At 39.9% G+C, this 20,584-nt stretch overlaps 1 protein-coding gene across 4 annotated transcripts in view; it reads right to left on the reverse strand.

Moving 5' to 3' along the window:
• The window catches only part of myo9aa (myosin IXAa), a 184,030-nt gene that overhangs the window by 7,145 nt on the left and 156,301 nt on the right, over positions 1 to 20,584 (reverse strand). For all 4 annotated transcript variants that reach the window (XM_079598576.1, XM_079598578.1, XM_079598577.1 and 1 more), the window contains 11 exons: positions 20,282 to 20,487; positions 20,087 to 20,203; positions 18,316 to 18,507; positions 18,022 to 18,069; positions 17,015 to 17,126; positions 16,679 to 16,740; positions 16,408 to 16,600; positions 12,976 to 13,104; positions 11,197 to 11,302; positions 9,473 to 9,604; positions 3,334 to 3,457 (listed from right to left, as the gene is read on the reverse strand). In XM_079598576.1, coding sequence (XP_079454702.1) covers positions 3,334 to 3,457; positions 9,473 to 9,604; positions 11,197 to 11,302; positions 12,976 to 13,104; positions 16,408 to 16,600; positions 16,679 to 16,740; positions 17,015 to 17,126; positions 18,022 to 18,069; positions 18,316 to 18,507; positions 20,087 to 20,203; positions 20,282 to 20,487 — 1,421 coding nt within the window. The remainder of the gene's footprint in view (positions 1 to 3,333; positions 3,458 to 9,472; positions 9,605 to 11,196; positions 11,303 to 12,975; positions 13,105 to 16,407; positions 16,601 to 16,678; positions 16,741 to 17,014; positions 17,127 to 18,021; positions 18,070 to 18,315; positions 18,508 to 20,086; positions 20,204 to 20,281; positions 20,488 to 20,584) is intronic.

A 20,584-nucleotide genomic window follows, 5' to 3' on the forward strand; every position in this document is an offset into this window, starting at 1 on the left:
CACAGTAAATACCTACCGCCACAGCACTGCGGGTTATGCTCATAAATCTAACAGCAATTATTACGGGCTTCTGGATTAGAGAGGAGAGACTGGGGTTAGTGTGGAGACAGAGCTGGTGTGTGTGATACACGAGCAGGACATGATCCTGGAACAACATCTGGTGTCTTCTGTATCAGAGACCGTTCTGGCATTGACTGGGAGACATTATATCATTTATAATGGGTTTATGTAAGGTTTGTTTTAAGTTCACTTAAATTAAAAGTTGTTTTATTTTTTAAGCCTAATAAATATGTAAAATTTGGGGGGGATAATCGTTAACATTTTTTCTTAGAAGCCTATAATAAATAATAGTTTAGCATCCAAATAAATCCCGAATATGAAAAATAAATAAATATTCGAATGAGAGGGTTACGTGACCCAACGCCGCTTACTTGGCTTGGCTTGTTTAATGATATTCAGAACAGAACAAGAGTGAAAAAAAATATCTATAAATTTAAAGGATTTGTTGTGGAATATTTTTTGTGTGTTTTTTAAGCATACAGCAAACGATAGTAGGATATTAATTGGTTAAAATTCGTACAATGGTTAACTGGTTGATTAGCATCCCTATAGCTTTAGCTAGATCAAAAGAGTGCAGAATCGACTTTGCGTTGCGATAAATAAATATTCGAATGAGAGGGTTACGTGACCCAACGCCGCTTACTTTCACTTTCACTTTCACTTTAAATTATTTTGTTTTGGCTTGTTTATAGATATTTTTTTCACTCTTGTTCTGTTCTGAATATCATTAAATTTAAAGGATTTGTTGTGGAATATTTTTTGTGTATTTTTACAGCAAACGATAGTAGGCTATTAATTGGTTAAAATTCGTACAATGGTTAACTGGTTAATTAGCATCCCTGTAGCTTTAGCTAGATCAAAAGAGTGCAGAATCGACTTTGCGTTGCGATCGCGTCACGGATCAGCCAGTGCTTGTGCATCATCAAAAGCGGTTGTTAAGAAAAGTGCTGAGCTGAAGTTGTGCCAGCTGTGCACAACAGAGCACTTTTAAATGAGAATAAAGTCAAATGCGCCTTTAGCCCCATTGTATTCTGTATGCTTGGCTTAAGAATAGGCCGATAGGTCGCGTCAATACATTTTTTTAAAAAAAGGGTCGCTCTTGAAAAGTTTGAAAACCACTGGTCTAGCGGTATCATTTCTGTTCAGTATAATGCAAGGAGGCTGGGTTCAAATCTTGATCTAATACAATTGTTTATAATGAACCTAAGTAAAATTGCAAAAGAACTCGACTGCCGGTGACCGCTCTTCATGTAGCAAACGTACGGAAAACAGCAGAATTTACTTTTATCATTTGTGTCATTGGATAAACCCAACCCCACATAACAATAACTATATATTTTTTTATAATAAAACTACCCCCAAATTTTCAATGTAATAATTACTACAATGTCTTCAGAGTCAGACCCAATTATATTCAGTTATGAACCAAAGCGAGATTATACATCATTAACGCATGGGTCCTGCATGGATTCAGTCTTCATGTGTTCTGTAGCGTAATGTGATTTACACCATCATATGGACACCGCAAGCCTAAACTGCAGCTTATCTGTGTGTTTGGAAGAAGAGATGCATGATATATCGGCCGACATGTGTTCATTTATGTTATCGTTATCTGCCCAAAACCAAAATGTGGCCGATGACCCTGGATCACAAACCCAGTCTGGAGTCGCACGGGTATATCTGTGGCAATATCCAACTATACATTGTATGGGTCAAAATTATACATTTTTCTTTTATGCCAAAAATCATTAGGATATTAAGTAAAGATCATGTTCCATTAAGATATTTAGTAAATTTCCTACCGTAAATATATAAAACATGTATTTGTGTGAGTGAATGCAGCACAATCGTGAACATAAATGCACAACTTTAAAGGAGATTTTCTCAATGTTTAGATTTTTTTGCACCCTCAGATTCCAGATTTTCAATAGTCATATCTCGACCAAATATTGTCATATCCTAACAAACCACACATCAATGGAAAGCTTATTTATTCAACTTCCAGATTATATATTATATCCCAAATCAAACCAAATCAACTCAAATCAAATCAAATAATTGACCCTTGTGACTGGTTTTGTGGTCCAGGGTCACATAAAGCCAATAAATAATGGATTATTTCCTTGAGCTGAGACACTTCAGATGCGCACTGTTCAACATGATGGTTCTGAATTGTTTGAAATATGATTGGAATCACAAGTGCAAGTCTGTCATATCGGCTACATAAAATTATAATAAGAACATCATTATGATTGTGTGCTTGAGACATGGCTTTTAATGATGAGACTTTTGCTTTTGTAATCAAGTTCTCAAATATTATATAAAAATGTGGATTTAGATTTATTGGTCAATATATCGTTATCGGCTCTCAAATATAAAGATTTATTGGTATCGGTTAAATTTTTTATATCGGTGCATCCCTAATTTCAAAGTGCATTTTGTGAATCAGCGGCTCTGTAGTTCTTCAGAGAAACACACGACACAGATTCCCTAGAGTCCGGTCGATACTTTACAGTATCAAGCAACAACAATATATATATATATAATTACAACTTCAGTTTCTACTATAAAGCATCTCTCCAGTGAGTTCCTGTTTTACTCACAGACGTCTGACCTCGAGGGCCTAACTTTGTGTTGGCCTGATTTTTTTCAAAGTGACGTCACTAGTTCGCTCTTCACTTGAAGTATATCAGGGCCTTAAATGGTGACGACTTTCGGACACTAATAATTTTGAACCTACAGTCAATGCAACAAAAACTTAAATATCAAATGTATAAATAAGCATTTTTTCTGTTTTGGTAGTTAGGCTTAGGCTAGCCATTTGGCTCAATAATCAGTTTGAATGGGTTTGGATGGGCATGACACCACTGGAGCAATGTTTGTATCGGCCAATGAGATTGTAGGGTTAGAGTTGAGCCTATGACTGGGGCTGGAGATTGATTCTTATCAACCTGTCATTTCCCTCTGATTTTAGGGGATTTAGGTATGATTGTGAGAGAAGAATGTTGTTCCAGGACCAACACTTGTAGGATTGTCCTGCTTCCTGGATCAACATCTTTTATTGGTTATGCAACAATATTCCTGTCAGACAAACGATCATAACTCTAATCATTAACCACCTCTAAAATAAGAGGGGAAAAAAAAAGGTTGATAAGATCGTTCTGAGAAGGATGTTGATCCAGGAACACGTCCTCCTTGGTGTGGTTTTGCACATCTGGGTTATGTGGATGTCTATAGAAACGTATAAAAGACTCTCAGCTGTTGAACTCTTACCATGGACCTGCGGATGAATGTGAGTCGGCTCTTGGCTTTGTTCTCAGCGAACTCCAGAGTGTTGATGTCCTTCAGCCTGGCCTTGTACTTATTCATCTGCTCGCAAATGATCAGCTCGACACACCTTAAAAAACAAACAAAAAAACAATAATGTAATGGCAAAAATCAGATAAGCGATTACATCACAATGCTTTCAACTTCTAATGACACACCTGCCATAATGTACTAGTATTGTAAACGTTAGTATTAGGACCAGGGTTTGAAATTTACTTTTTCACTCACCGGCCAATTTGGCTACAAAATTATTTTGGTTACCGGCCATTCAGAACTTCTACTAGCCAAAAAGAAGAAAAAAAGAACGAATACAAAAATAAATAAACCGAATTAACTACGTCACAGCTTATAAGAGTCCCCGGACCACAAAACCAGTCACAAGGTTTTTTATTTTTTTTTATTGAGATGTATGCATCACATGAAAGCTGAATACATAAGCTAAATAAATATATGTGACCCTGGACTACAAAACCAGTCACAAGGGTCAATTATTTGATTTGATTTGAGTTGATTTGCTATTGCCACAGATATACCCGTGCGACTCCAGACTGGTTTTGTGATCCAGGGTCACATATATATTATAAAATTTGGATTTCATACATTAATTTCTTATTCAAACAAAACCCTCCCTCTTTCATCCTCATCACCAAAAATGTATTTTAGGTGGACAGATCAATACAGTACAAAGAACATAAAAAAAATGTAGGATATTGGAAAATAATGTCTTCTGTTCACTAAATGCTTTTTAATCTTCGCTATTGCGTCAGTGCGAATGAAGAAGCGCGCCGTTATGAGTTGTGTAGTGACGTGTGTGTTCAAGTAAGCCAGATATGAGCGGATCCTGCACATTACGCTGTATTAATATATCACGATGACTCACGAGTCGAGTATTTGCGCTAAATCTATGCAGATTTTGCTTACACAAACTTCCCATGAAAAGTGAGTAAGTAACACGCCAAACTGGCTCGTGATTTGACAGCATTTACCGCCACAGTTGATTTGTACCCGCATTTGGCGGGTGTTAATTTCAAACCCTGGGTACATTCCATAGTGTCTCCATAATGAGTTATAAGTAGGGGTGGGAATGTAGACAGCGAATCGATTAGATTCATAATTCAGAGATTTAGGAACGATTCGATTTGAGACAATTCACAATGAGATTCGATTCTATTTATGATTTAATCCTGCATTTCTTTAAGTGCATTCATAGTTCACAATTATGTAATCATTCAAAGGCGCAATTACAAAAAAAAAATGTCCTCTTACATTATTCTGTGCTTAAGATGTGTTTTTCTTTCTACAGTTTATGTAGAAACTGTATTTTTCCCCATTGTTTTAATTTTAGTTTTGACATTTGAGGCTTAATGCCATAAAAAGCAATAATAGTTTTTCAGGAAGAGTGTTTTTAGATGTTTATGTAAGCAATAAGGTACTCAAGGCTGTGCTGTATGGTGAATAAGTCACGGCTGAAGGGCGTTGTTAGGCACGACGCGAAGCGGAGCTTCAAAAACCCCTACAGCCGTGACTTATTCACGATACAGCACTTGCCTTGAGTACCTTATTGCTTTTATAAAACGGTTACCGCACAATACAACTATTAAAGCTGAAAATGTGTATCTATGCAACTTTCATGAAGTAAAATCAGTAAAAGCCTTCCTTCCGCTGGAAAAAATAGTCCCTGACTGTAAACAGCAACAGAAGTTACATACTTTATTTCGCCACTAGATGGTGGCAAAGACTGTCTTTATGAGCGAGTCAGTCAGTAGAGAAGACTTTTATATTGAAAGGACTCAAACTTGTGATCACGGAGAAGGAAGACGACACTGACAGATGACTATAGGCTCGGGGAAAACCCTTAACTGTTAAAAGGACAAGATATCACAGCGGACATTCAAACTGATTTTTTTTATTATGAATATAGGACTGACCTGAAGTAAAATGCTATATCTACTGTAAATGCAGGTACACTCGCTCTCGCTCTCTCACAATACTCTACTAAAGCTTCAATGAACAATATTAATGAGATCAAACATGTGTTTACGTTGCTAAGAGCGGTTGCTAGGGGTGTTGTGTAGTGATACACAGAACCGTTGGGTGAAGCGGTCACAGCCGTTTTATCGTGAATAAAACAGCTATTGGTCAATCAGAATCAAGGATTGGAACTAACCGTTTTATAATTTGATATAACAATATGGTATAAATATGGCTTTAAAGCTATTATATATAATAGCACCATGGGCTGAGGATCCACCAGGGGAAGATGGGGTGTTTGGGTATAGAGAGACAGAGGCCTCGCATTGATTACTTTCTGCGAAAGCGATCAAATCAGTCGAATGAAGCACAGCAACTGGACGCAAACCATAGCTTGCAGTGCATCAGTACCACTGTCATGGAGGAGGTAAACTCAAGCACCGAATTAACAACTGAGGTGGAACTCCCCCAACCTCCCAGACCTGCAGTCGAGAGGAGACTACCAGGGCACAGACCATATGTGAAGTGGCCTAGCGCCAGTGACAAGAAGTTGTGGGAAACAGTGAATACTGACCTTACCTTGACCCTCGAGAAACTTCGAGGCACAGTGGAGAAGAAGTTGGAGAGGATGGGGGATATCATCTATGAGTACGGGGCAGAAAGCTTTGGAGTGCAAGAGGCAAAAGGCAGGAGAAAGGTTCCAACCCCACCAGTTTCCAGGAGGCAACAAGAAATCAAGCGCCTCGTTCAAGAAAGGAGACAGCTTAAGAAACAGTGGAAGAAGGCCTTGGAAATGGAAAGGGAGGGCATAGAGGCACTTCAGGCTGACATCAAAACCCGGTTAGCATCCCTTCGTAGAGCAGAGAACCTACGGAAAAGCAGAAGGAAGAAAGAGCAAACTAGAACTCGATTCTATAAAGATCCCTTCAAGTTCGTTAAAAGTCTCTTCGCGAAGGAAAAAAGTGGAGCTCTAAATACAACAAAGAAAGATCTAGAGGAGTACCTGAGAACAACAAACTTTGACTCAAAGCGACATGAACATCTGGCCATCCCATCAGATATCCCACCCATTGAACCCCCGGAATATCATATTGAGACCAGCCCTCCGACATGGAAAGAGGTGGAAAACATAGTTCGACGGGCAAGAACAGCATCAGCCCCGGGGCCAAATGGAGTCCCGTACAAAGTGTATAAGAACGCACCAGACGTCCTGAGGTTCCTCTGGAGGCTTATGAGAATAGCTTGGCAAAAGAAGATCATACCCAAAGTGTGGCGTAGGGCAGGCGGGGTCCTGATCCCTCAGGAGAAGGATGCGGTGAACATCAGCCAATTCCGCCCAATCTCATTACTGAATGCCGAGGGTAAAATCTTCTTTAGAGTCATTGCCCAGAGGATGGCTGTGTACCTGCAAAGGAATGCGTACGTCGATACATCTGTACAGAAGGCAGGAATATCAGGGTTCTCCGGGTTGCTTGGAACATTCCAGTATGATCTGGCACCAGATCCAAATGGCCAAAGTGGAGAAAAGGGACCTCCATGTAGTCTTCCTTGACCTCGCCAATGCATTTGGCTCTGTGCCCCATGAACTCTTGTGGTCTGCCTTCAGATTTTTCCACATACCGGACACCATCACAACCCTGGTGAAGTCGTACTTCCAGGATCTTCAGTTCTGCTTCACCTCCTCAGAGTTCACCACCTCATGGCAGTGCCTGAATGTAGGTATAATGGCGGGATGTACCATTTCTCCGTTGGCATTCATAATGGCAATGGAGGTTATCATCAGATCCTCAAAATGGGTTGTTGGTGGACAGCGAGTCGACTCTGCTGTCCGCCTCCCTCCAATCAGAGCCTACATGGACGACATTACAACATTGACCACCACTGTTCCATGCACCAAGAGACTGCTCAGAAAACTCGAGGAGAACATCAGTTGGGCCCGTATGAAGATTAAACCATCCAAGTCACGCAGCATCTCGATTGTGAAGGGAGTACTCTCTGACCTGAAGTTCTTCATCGGAGAAGACCAAATTCCAACAGTGTCTGAGCAGCCAGTAAAAAGCCTTGGAAGGTGGTACGATGCAAGCCTGAAGGACAAAGACCAGGTGCAACAGCTGCGCAAAGACATCAGTAGTAGCCTACAGTCCATCGACAACACCCAGCTACCTGGAAAGTTAAAGGCTTGGTGTCTGCAGTTTGGGCTCCTTCCACGGCTGCTGTGGCCCCTAGTAGTGTATGAGGTTCCAATCTCGACAGTGGAGAAGATGGAAAGAGGAGTCACAGGATATTTAAAGAAGTGGCTCGGAGTTCCACGATGCCTTACCACCATAGGCCTCTATGGAGATGGTGTCCTCAAGCTGCCCCTCACCAGTCTAACAGAGGAATTCAAGTGTGCAAAAACCAGGCTCCAGATGACACTGAATGAATCCCGAGACCCAGTGGTGAGCAACAACGCACCGATCTTGGCAACTGGGCGCAAATGGAGGCCAGGAAAAGCAGTCCAGGAGGCAACAGCAGCCCTCAGACATGCTGACATTGTGGGTCATGTTCAACAAGGGAGAGGAGGCCTTGGGCTAACTAGCCGTGCTGCTTGGAGTAAGGCCACTGCACCCGAACGGCGGAAGATGGTAGTGCAGGAAGTACGCCATCAGGAGGAGGCTGCAAGATGGGCCAAGGCAGTCTCTCTGGCCAAACAGGGACAGTGGACTCGATGGGATAGTGTGGAGAAGAGGAAGATAAGCTGGAAGGATCTGTGGGCCATGGAAGCGAGGCGGTTGAGCTTTTCCATTAGAGCAACATATGATGTCCTTCCAACACCAGCTAATCTTCACCAATGGTATGGTGAAGATCCGGACTGTGCCCTCTGTTCCATGCCAGCCAATCTCAGGCATATTCTCACAGGGTGTAAGACAAGCCTCACCCAAGGACGCTACACTTGGCGTCACAACCAAGTCCTAAAAAACCTTGCGTTCGCTCTGGAGGACAAGCGAGCTGCCACCAACTCCCTACCACCCCCAACAGCATCACACCCCTTACGGACGACCTTTGTCCGCGAAGGGGCTAAACCACCGAAGAGCAGCTCTACACCAACAGAGCGAGACCAGTTGCGCTTGGCTCGTGATTGGAAAATGCTAGCTGACATTGGTCGGCAACTTGTGTTTCCTCCGGAGATCGCAACCACCACCTTAAGACCTGACATGGTGTTCTGGTCCCGTTCGCTCAAGAAGGTCTTCATCATCGAGCTCACAGTACCCTGGGAGGACTCAGTAGATGAGGCTTATGAGCGAAAATATCTGCGCTATGCCGATCTAGCTGCCGAAGCACGGCATCATGGCTGGAACACAGAAGTCCGACCAGTGGAGGTGGGCTGCAGAGGTTTTGTGGCAACATCTACAATCAGACTGCTTAGAGATCTGGGAATTAAGGGCCAGAGCCAGCGTTCGACAATCAGAGCTGTATCGGAGGCGGCAGAAGGCAGCAGCCAGTGGCTTTGGATGAAGAGGAAAGACCCCAGCTGGGCCCCGAAGTGAGAGGGACAGGAGGTATGCGGTCAACAATGCTTGACTCAGGGAGGAGGACGTCCCTGCCATGCATAGTCCCATGGGATGTTGGCTATCAACAACAAGGCAACTCCTATGACTAATTGGTATTGGGACGCAAGCGTAGGTTTGATCACCCTGTCGCTGGCCACCTTTGGGGAGGGTGTATAGTGTGAAAGGCCGAAACACCCTATGAACCAAAGGAACACTACTGACGATGCGCTCCCCAAAGTTTTTTTTTTTTTTTTTTTTTTTTTTTTTTTTTTTTTTATACCAGGCTCACTGTTCATGAACTCTTGGAAGTGCTTGCACAAATGATAATAACATCTCATCCTGTGTTCTTGAAATCTGAATATTATGTATAAAGCTATTCAATGTAAATTGTGACAATCATAATTAATAATCGCAATTACAATTACGACAATTTAGATTTTTTGTCATAATCGTGCAGTCCTACATAGAATTATTGTAATGTCAGAGAGTGGGAGCAGAAAACCTTCTGACCAATGTTAGATCATGTATATCATGATGACTAAACTAGCCCCGTCAAACGTTATGAAGAAAGAGTTGTCCATTACGCTGTGGTCTTCCCGATGTCCTGAACGCTCCTCAGGGGGTCGATGGTGTCGGGACAGCGCAGGATACAGGGCGCGAACACGATCGCCAGCGCATTAGCAGACATGCGGTTTGTTTCCTCCTGCAAGGCAATCCTGTGCGCCACAGAAACAAGATCGACATTTCCAGCATCAAATCATTTACACTGAAAGACAACATACTGCACAAAAAAAGTGGAAAAGAAGCCAATCAGAACATCTGTGGTATACTAAGTGCAGTGGGATTTTAGACCAATGAGATTTCTCTGTGGGAGGAGCTACACTAAATCACACAATGAGACTAAATACACTGAACAAAATTATAAACGCAACCCCATTATTCATGAGCTGAACTCAAAGATCCGAGACTTTTCTATGAACACAAAAGGCTTATTTCTGTATTGTTCACAAATCTGTCTAAATCCGTGTTATGCCTGGGTTCAGATTACACGATTCTAGCCCGATTTTGGCACGATTCGTTTAACGCAGGGTGTCGTGGGGATTCGTAAACGACAACGTGCGTCGAGACGCAGGATTTGATCGTTTCATCTCGTACAGTGTGTGATAGTGGGCGAAAACCGACTGCGTCTGTGATGTTTCACGACAAAAAGACTAGCATGTTTGATTTTTTTTTTCGGTCCTCCACAACGAGAGTGAGTGAGCGAGAGAGTGTGTGCTAGTGAGTGAGTGAGTGTGTGTGCGCGTGTGAGTGAGCATGTGTGTTTGTGTGTGTGAGTGAGCACGAGAGAGTGCGTGAGTGAATGAGCATGTGTGCTTTGTGTGTGAGTGAGGGCGAGAGTGTGTGTATGTGTGCGCTAGTGAGTGAGTGAGAGTGAGTGTGTGTTTGTGTGTGAGTGAGTGAGAGAGAGTGAGTGTGTGTGTGTGTGTGTGTGTGTGAGAGTGAGTGAGTGAGTGAGTGAGTGAGTGAGTGAGCAAGAGTGTGTGTGTGAGAGTGAGTGAGAGAGAGTGTGTGTGTGTGTGTGTGTGTGTGTGAGAGTGAGTGAGAGTGTGTGTGTGTGAGTGAGTGAGCGCGAGAGAGAGTGTGTGTGTGTGTGTGTGTGTGTGAGAGAGTGAGTGAGAGAGAGTGTGTGTGTGTGTGTGTGTGTGTGTGAGTGAGTGAGCGCGAGAGAGAGTGAGTGTGTGTGTGCGCAGCTCTGAGTGTAAGTACGTATGTATGTGTGCGAGTGAATGCGTGTGTCAGACGACACGTGATGACTGGTTGGAAAGCAACGTGTAGTCTGACATGTTTCTTGTCCACGACACAACAAGATTTTACGAGTCAAAATCACGTAATCTTACTATCGTAGCGGACACAAAAATCGTGTAATCTGAACCAGGCATTAGTGATCTTTGCCGAGATCATCCATCCATGGCATATCACGATGCTAATTAGACCGCATGATTATTGCACAGGTGTGCCTTAGGCTGGCCACAATAAAAGGCCACTCTAAAATGTGCAGTTTTATGCAGTTTCGCACAGACTTGATCAGGGTGTTGATTGTGTACAAAGAAAAAGTCTTGGATCTTTGAGTTCAGGGCAAAAGCAAAAGTGTTGTGTTTATAACTTTGTTCAGTGTAGAAACCAAAGGGCAGACAAACCGACAGGATTTATCTCTTGCCGCTTGATCGCGTCTCATCACTGTGTAATAGTTAAAGCATTATTTATGGTGCAGTCGTTCATTATTGGAGAAATACAGCTGGCGTCTCACCTGACCAAGTGGAAAATAAGGCGCTCGAGCGTGTTCAGATGAGTCCTGCTGAGCTGGTCGATTATAGAGTAAACGCCTCGAATCACTTCTTTTTTGTCCTGGAGACCTGAAGAGACACGACCAATACATCTTCAAACATCATGCTTCTATAAACTTCTAGTTTATCTAATAGGGTGCCACTCAATGTAATGTTTTTTTTTTTTTTTTTTTTAATGTTAAAAGTTTCACCCCCTAATTCTGTTCCTTTTATGATGCATAGTAGCAGCGCCAAGTTTCATTCAGATATATTATTATTTACTGGTAGCTCAATGAGCTCAAATGTTGCATATGTAGTACATTTATCGCAAAAAACCCTCCATTTTATTCCGTTCACCGCCATGACTATCCAAATCCGAACACGTCCACCTTTACAGCAGTTAGGGAAGCGGTGGCCGCCGCAACATCCACATCTGCAGACGTTAATTGACCCTTCGCAGGGAGCTTGATTGACATGTGATCTGACCAATCACACTTCGCCATCCGCCATTTTGTCCGACAAAGCGGTCAGGAGAGTTAGTGGATTAACATGGGAGGATTTGAACTTGAGAAGCGGAGACGTCTTTCCGCGGTTAAAACAACATTCCTCCTGATGTTCATTCATGTTTATTTGATGCTATAAATGAACTAGAAGGAAGAGATGATCGGTTCACAAGCAGCTTTAACTCTACAGCGATCTGTCACGACACATTAAAGAGCCACAAAACGGTATTTATTGTTTAAATGTTTAAAAAATGACCAAATTTGAAAGGTGAGACTTAGTTTAATATGTTTAATATCAAAAGTAACCGAAAAGTAACCTTGTCTGTCCATAACTAAGGGGGGCGGGTCTTTGCGAACGGTCAATTGCTGACATTTCGGTCACTATTTGACATAATTTGTGTTCAACTGACTGTGCTGAACTGTAGATTATTAACTGCTGGAGTAACGGTCTACTTTTTGAGGATTTTTGCAATATTCTGATGTGATGTCAAAGTTAATATTCCATGATGGTATCGAAAATGTTTGCATATTGTAAAACTTTCTCTGCGTTGAGCCACCAGTGATAATCATTAGAATACATGTCAGCTTTTTTCTTTTCAGATTACTGACACATTTGGGGGGTGAGAGGATGAATTATTATAATGTTTATTTTTTTTTGAGTGGCAACCTATTATCTAAAGCAATAAGGTTACTGCATCTGTGGACTGATATATAAAATGTATAAAGATTTTAAAGTTTTGAACGTGGGTGTTCTATATTATTTGATAATTTATGGTTGAAAATGATTTATTATCTACTTCAACACAGTGTAAAACCTATAATAAAAAAAATTAAAACATCTTTGAATCCAAGACGTAAAGGTAGTATCTTTGATTTTGTTATCATTTTACAGCATTATCATAAAAAATATAAATCTATATAAAATCTTTTTTATTATACTGGGATACTGAAATGGCTGAGTGACTCAGGGGGTAAAAATTAATGAATAAATACATGATCATATGCATATGACAGATTGTCCACTAGTAGTGATATTAATGTTTGACAAAACAAACAAAAAACAAAATGTCATATTGAAAAAAATTATATGCCAGATTGTCCACTAGTCCTGATTTTAATCTGTGCCAAAACAACAAATAAATAAATATTCATATGCCAGATTGTCCACTAGTACCGATTTTAATGTGTGCCAAAACAAAACAATAAAAGACACCAAACCCGAATGCTAACGCTATAATCTGGATGGGCTAATCTGCTCACCCATGGCCCGCAGGAACTCCTCGTACAGTTCAAAGGTCATCAGAGGATTAGGCAAGTCACGAAGCCACTGCTTGAAAACACTGGCGATGACATTAATGTTGTAGTCGTCCAGATTCATGCCGTTTACATCTGAGGGCAGAACATAATAGATATCAAACTATAGATACAGACATAGTTAATATAGATGTAGATATATTACTACAGAGAGTTATTAATACATAAATAATCAGAATAGATGAGGCTATGATCTTCTTCCTGGACTGTAAAACTGGCACAGATATAATTGATAAGACATTTTTTTGTAAAGATCTTAAAATATTTCATGAATCATTGAATATTCTTCAATCACTAGAAATAAGAAGTGTATATTAAATGTTTTGCTCTATACAATGTAAGAACTGTTATATGTTTTCCCCAATATCTGTTTGTCTTATGTTGATGTTAAATGTACATTGTAAACTTTTATGAAAGTTGGAAAAAAAAAATGACAAAAAAAAATGTGGTAAAGGATTCATGATTAAGTGTCAAAATAAATACACATGATCAATTGTTAATAAAAAAAATAATAATAATTTTTGCCATTATTATTATTATGTTCTGTAATATTATTGATTTGACTGCACTGACACTATTGGATGGGAGCTGATGATGACATCACCGTATAGATGAATTGAACTGACGAACTTTACACGGTTATTGAACAGAACTGAATAAACACTGAAGCGACTTCATCTGAACAATGACACGCTTATCTTTTTGGAGAAGTGAGCTCTGTTCGCATCATTGAATCATTATTTTTATGTTTATCCCTGTAAAGCTGTATTGTATAAAGCGCTATAGAAATAAAGGTGACTTGACTATATAAGTGTTCCAGTGAAAACTAATAAACATTCTTAAAATCAAGATACATTTACTTGAGAAAACAACAAAACTGCATAAGAAATGCTGGTAACCCTTTAGTTCACGGTCCAATTCTCATTATTAACTAGTTGCGTATTATCATGCATATTACTAGGATATTAGCGGTTTATTAGTACTTATAAAGATCATATTAGTGCCTTATTCAAGCATGACCAGATTCTACATCCCTAAATACATCCGATACCTAAACTTGGCAACTATCTTACTATCTAACTATAAATAATCAGTAATTAGGAGTTTATTGAGGCAAAAGTCGTAGTTAATAGTGAGAATTGGACCCTAAACTAAAGTTAAGTAAAATTTAACTAAAGTTTAGTTTATTATATATTATAACTAGTGCTGTCAATCAATTAAAAATGAAATTACTCGCATATTTTTCAGTAATTAATCGCACCTAACATCCAGGTTTTTAATATATATTTATATTGTAATCATTTCACAGTTAATCTCCAAATTAATGAAGAAACAACAAAAAACAACAGACAGGTGAAACTGGAAAAATTAAAAAGATCGTGCAAAAGTGCCTTTATTTCAGTAATTCAACTTAAAATGTGAAACTAATATATTATATAGACTCATTACATGCAAAGTGAGATATTTCAAGCCTTTATTTGTTATAATTTTGATGATTATGGCGTACAGCTTATTAAACCCCAAATTCAAAATTAGAATATTGTGAAAAGGTTTTTCATAAGCTGTACGCCATAATCATCAAAATTATAACAAATAAAGGCTTGAAATATCTCACTTTGCATGTAATGAGTCTATATAATATATTAGTTTCACATTTTAAGTTTAATTACTGAAATAAATTAACTTTTAAACGATATTCTAATTTTTCCAGTTTCACTCGTAAAAAAAAAAAAAAAAAAAAAAATACTGTACGTTGGATTGTACTGTGAAGGGTCATAGCACTTACATACTGTTGGTCTACTGCTAGTTTAATTGCTTCTATTGTTTCTCATTTGTAAGTCGCTTTGGATAAAAGCGTCTGCTAAATGAATAAATGTAAAATGTAAATGTAAATATTTACAGTTAGGAAATATACAAAAATTGAATAACGTTATCAAACACTTCACAGCATAATTTAGTTTAAATACAGATTAATCCTTATTAAAGCTACAAAGGTTATTCAGTCAAGAGCAGTCTTTTGTTCTTTGATTATCATTAATGACAGCAGCATCGGGTTTATTAGGCTGCTGTCACTTTAATATCTGACGCAGATCTGACACATATCTGATGTGCTCAACTCTCTACAGTCATTTAAGTTTTTTTTTAAAACTCATTTAAGGCTGTGCTTGCGAGGATACTCGACGAAGCGGACATTTTGGCATCATTTTGTGTGCTTTAGTCCATTTAATGCAGTGTCCGTCACACAGACAGGAGATTCACAGCCAGTACAGATTTAACTTGAATGGTTAATAGCACTTGAATGAATGATAGCGTGATCATATACTAAGGTCCAGCGTTAAGAAAAACGTATGCGTTAACGTGTTCATTTTGACTCCGCTAAATCTAACTTAAAGGATTAGTTCACTTTTAAAAAAACTTTTGCTGATTATTTACTCACCCCGATGTCATCCAAGATGTCCATGTCTTTCTTTCTTCAGTCGAAAAGAAATGAAGGTTTTTGATGAAAACATTTCTCCATATAATGAACGTCAATGGGCCCCAAACGGTTCAAGGTCCAGATGACAGTGTCAGCGCCGCTTCAACGGGCTTTAAACGACACCAGACGATGAATACGGGTCTTATCTAGCGAAACGATCGGTCATTTCAAAAATAAATAAAAAAGTTTAAGTTTTATAAGCACAAGCGCTCGCCTTGCTCTGTTCTGTGATGCGCGTTCGTGACGTCACATAATAAGCAATTACGGTGAAAAGGTCACGCTTGACGAGCCAGTGTTTACAGATGTGCGGAAGGAGGACCATACACACATATTCAAATGTCTTTGTGTCAGTTTATCGTTTAAAATGCCCGTTTCGTGTGCGTATCCTGGGTGTTGTAATATTAAAAAGCCTAAAAGAAAATTTTCGTCAGGACAGACATTTTTTACTTTTCACAGAAGCGTGACCTTTACAACGTAATCGCGTATTACGTGACGTCCCGAACGCGCATCACAGAACAGAGCAAGGCGAGCGTTTGTGCTTATAAAACTTTTTATTTATTTTTTAAGTGACCGACTCGTTTCGCTAGATCAGACCCGTATTCATCGCCTGGTGTCGTTTAAAGCCCGTTGAAGCGGCGCTGACACTGTCATCTGGACCTTGAACCGTTTGGTCGCCATTGACGTCCATTATATGGAGAAATGTTTTCATCAAAAACCTTCATTTCTTTTCGACTGAAGAAAGAAAGACATGGACATCTTGGATGACATCGGGGTGAGTAAATTATCAGCAAAAGTTTTTTTTAAAGTGAACTAATCCTTTAACAGCACAGTACTTTATGACCTGAGCTGGATGTGTCCAATAAGGAAAACATCTGAAATGTTTAAAGTCACATGTTTCATACCCGTGTCCAGACTCAGCTTCAGCTCCTTAATCTTATTGGTGGATCCAGACTTTCTGTAGATCCCTTCCGTGTACAGGCCATGCATTTCAATGTAATTGATGAGTTTCTCGGCCACAAAAGGCACCGTTCGCTCGTCGATGGTCAGCCGGGACAACTCCACACCGAACTGCCTCGATGAAAGTTCAGGGTCATACTGCACATGGAAAAAGAAACATAAGTGACGGCATGTTCCCCGATCACATGAATGCACTTAGCTGGAAAAATCCCTTACCTTCTTGCTGCATTTGGTGGTCATCTTCTGACAGCACTTTCTGTGACACGCATAGCGGCACACTACACAAGACACAGACATCTCATTCATTCTCATTTTAGACATACGGCACAGATTCATTAATTATTTTTCCTCACAAAAAAAAGCCGCCACCTAAAATAAACTCAATTCAAGTCAACATTCCTCTCTCTCGTTGTAAGATGGCGGAAAACATCCTGCATCACAAAAGCCAAACTGTTCTCTGTTCGAGGCCATGGGCTTGTTGGTGAGCAATCGGATTATGTTAAATTGAGTTCAGGCCCACTTTGATGCAGAGACTGTGGACATGAAACTCACGTTTGCAGACACACGCCTTGTCCATCATCCAGATGAGGGAGGAGCAGAACTCGCAGTAGGTGGGAATACTGTACTGGGTCGACTTGAATATGTGGCCGTTGTGTTCCTCCACCTGAAACAAAGGCTCAGTGTCAGAGGATTTCCAAGAAAAACAGGAATGCTAAATCAGTACACAAAAACTCTGGCCCTGTTTACTCCTTGTGCCTATGTACGCTTGCAAGGTTTGAAAATGTGGCGTTTTGAATGAATTTCTGATAATAAAATATTATCTGACAATGAGAAATTTTTCTTTTTCATTCGTTTTTAAGAAGACATGTTGAAATCCTTCGTTTGGTGTCATAATATGATGCCCATATATGGTTGTCAGTCGGATTTAATGGGCGGGATTTAAGGTAATTGAGAATGAGCGTGCACGCGCGTCCCATTTACGACTGATTGGAATTCATTAACACACACACACACACATTTCACTATCACATCTGACGTTTACGAAATATTTGTGAATCAGGAGAAGAGTTTTTGGGAAAGTCTCTTTACGCGCAGATCACTCATATTTACTCGTATATTTACTGGGTTTACTGATTTGCGCCTAATACTGATTTATGACACTATGAGTGAGTTTAATTTGTAGATTGATCGATCGTTAATCTAGTAAAGGATTTAATCCACTGAACACTGCTGTGGTAATATAGAAACACTCTCCCAACAGCATACTATTACTATGAGCCTAATTCCTAGTCAAATTAAAATAATATAGTTGTATTAGTTGTGATGGGGTTTTGTATGGATGTGGCCAGACGAGCAGTCTACCAATAACATTAGAGCGACATCACTACCAACGCCCACAATCAACTTTACAGTATAGAGACTAGTGACAAAATCGCTGGCTGTGTGAACGGGGCCTTAGACGTGTACACATGTATTTAGCGTTGTCCACTTGTGATCCGATCAACAAAACTCATCTTAACACCAGATGTAAACAGAGCCTCAGACTGTGATTCACTCACTATATCAGAATCCTTTTTCCTTCTCTTCTTGCGGTCTGGTTTGGGAGCCTGAGGGAGAAAAATAGCCAAATAAACACAAAATCTGTTAAACATTTTGTTGTTATGAGGAACTGGACACATTATTCCTATGCACTAAATTATATTCCAGCCATTTTAAAATGTAGAGGCATATTTTTCCAAATCAATCTACGTTTTCAATCTACTATTACATATTACCTGGCATATTCCTTTTAAAATATATATTTTTTTTTTTTACATTTTATTTAAATTGCACATTTATATAGTGCAGCTCACCTTGCTCTGTCCACCGCTGTCCAGAGGTTTGTGTTCGGTCATGAACTCATCCAGAAAGACTTTAAAGGTGTTGACCCAAACTTTGACGGGCGACTCGCTCCAGTCCCGCTGCTCCTGACGCATGTTTTTCTCCAGGATTTGCTCAAAGAGGGCATAGAGATCCTTATAACGAATGCTCTTCCCATCATCCATCTGCAAACAGAGCAAAAACAATACTTCTGATTCTGATGAGACGACACGCATTACATCTCTTCCATGCCATTTGCAAAGACACGATGTCCAAAAGTCATGTATTTTGATGAAAGATGGGTGACAGTGATAACATTAGCTATGTTTCCATCCATTGCGCATTTAACTTTTGCGCAATATTGGAATATCGCATAAAAAATTTTTGAATAAAGCAGCGTTTCATCCCATGTGTTCAAGAGAACAAAATCGGAACGAAATTGTTGTAAAATATCAGTAATAAAAATGGAAGTTGCAGCAATCAGGGAAGACACTGTGGCTCTTTTTCCCTTCATCATGAATAAGTTTGTCTCAGAGCGGCAGACGAAACACAATAAGTGCTGTCATGTTCTCTAGCGTTCGGATGCTGGTGTTCGGGAACACAAGAGACGCGTCTGGAGGGAATTAAACCAAATCATTCTGATCACAGACTTTGATTCCAGCGTTTCAGACCAACATTTGAGATGCTGTGACACGATTGGTCCACTGGTTAGTCCAGTTATCCAATCACAGCCTCTGCTGAGGCAGTCACGTGACTTGTTGCACATCAAGGAATTTATTTGGTAAATGCGCATCTATCGTAGATTATGCGCATGTCTTCTTAAGGGGAGACACGGCAGGCAAAAACATCTGTTTTTTTTTTTCACAGGTCAATTTTGAGATTTTGGGCTATTTGTCTTCAATAACATACAATAACATGTCTTCTTTCAGACTTGTGGTGAGAAAAAGTCTGAAATACACATTCAGGTCTTTATTTTATAACACTTGGTCTATTTGCGTCTGTAGATCTCTAATAAATTCAACAAAAGTTGGCTTTCTTAATCAACATCTCTGTCTGCACCCCGTCATCACACACAGCGCTGGAAAGCGCTCTCTCTCTCCTGTACAATGCTGTCGGATCCAAATATGGTCATTTCCTTTTTTTATCAGCAACCTATCATGAAAGTACAGTGGGGCATTTAACTCTAAAAGCGAGATCTCATTGGCTGATGTCAATATCTGAGCCAGAAATCCACTTCAGCAGCACTTACATACACCAAACTTTCCAGGTGTATTCCTATCTATATTCTTTTTTTATTAGGTTTTTACAGAGGGGTTTGTTCATATATCAGATTTATACAACATTTTATACCTAAAAACAGGGCGAAAATTGATTTTTTTGTGGCTGTTGACAGTTTTTTTTCTGATTAATGGAGTGATAAAAAGAGATATCCAAAATCCCCTCAGTAAAAACCTTTGAGTCTAATATGTAAACAAAATGAAAAAGGAATTTTGAATCTGGCTTTATCCAATGCTCAAATTTCTCTTCTGGAAATATATGCAAATTAGCTCATATTTAATGAGATAATACATAATTTGCATATTTAAACACAAATATTCTAAAAACTTGGGTGTCTCCCCTTAACGGATAAAAAATCATTATCCGCCTCAATTGAGCGCATAAGTTTTTTAATAACGACATTTCCATCCAGCATTTTTTTTATGCGATTTCCCAAACTAGGTGGAAACATAGCAAGTAAAACAAGTGGTTTATTACAGTACTTACAGCTAAAGCTGTGGAGTATGAGTTGAAGATATTCAGGCGGAACTCCTTTAGTGCCTTTTTGAAGACAACATCCACCATTGTGTCTTTCTTACCATCCTCTGTGTCTAAATCAGTAATCTATGAGATTAAAACAAGGTTATGATGGCTCAGTAAATAAATGCAGCTGTAGTAAACACACAGAAAACAGGCACGCACCTTCTTCATGAGGAAGTCGTTCATGCTCCTGTAGTCGTTGGCACAGGTGAGGATCTGCAGGGCATCGTTCTGCCACTGGAGCGGCTCGACAGTCGCACTGCTGATCTTCACACTGCGCCTGCGCTTCACTTTAGGGGACGGCTCTTTGTTCTCCTTAAACTCCCTCTGCAGTGTAAGGTCTGGGCTTTGAGGAGGGGAAAGGCGATCTATTCCAGGAATAAAGAGAATTGCAACGCTTTAAAGGTGCAGTGTGTAAACTTTAGTGACATCTAGTGGTGAGGTTGTGAATTGCACCCAACAGAA

The sequence above is a fragment of the Phoxinus phoxinus genome (genome assembly GCF_949152265.1).
Source record: "Phoxinus phoxinus genome assembly, chromosome: 2".
In the NCBI taxonomy this organism is placed as follows: domain Eukaryota; kingdom Metazoa; phylum Chordata; class Actinopteri; order Cypriniformes; family Leuciscidae; genus Phoxinus; species Phoxinus phoxinus.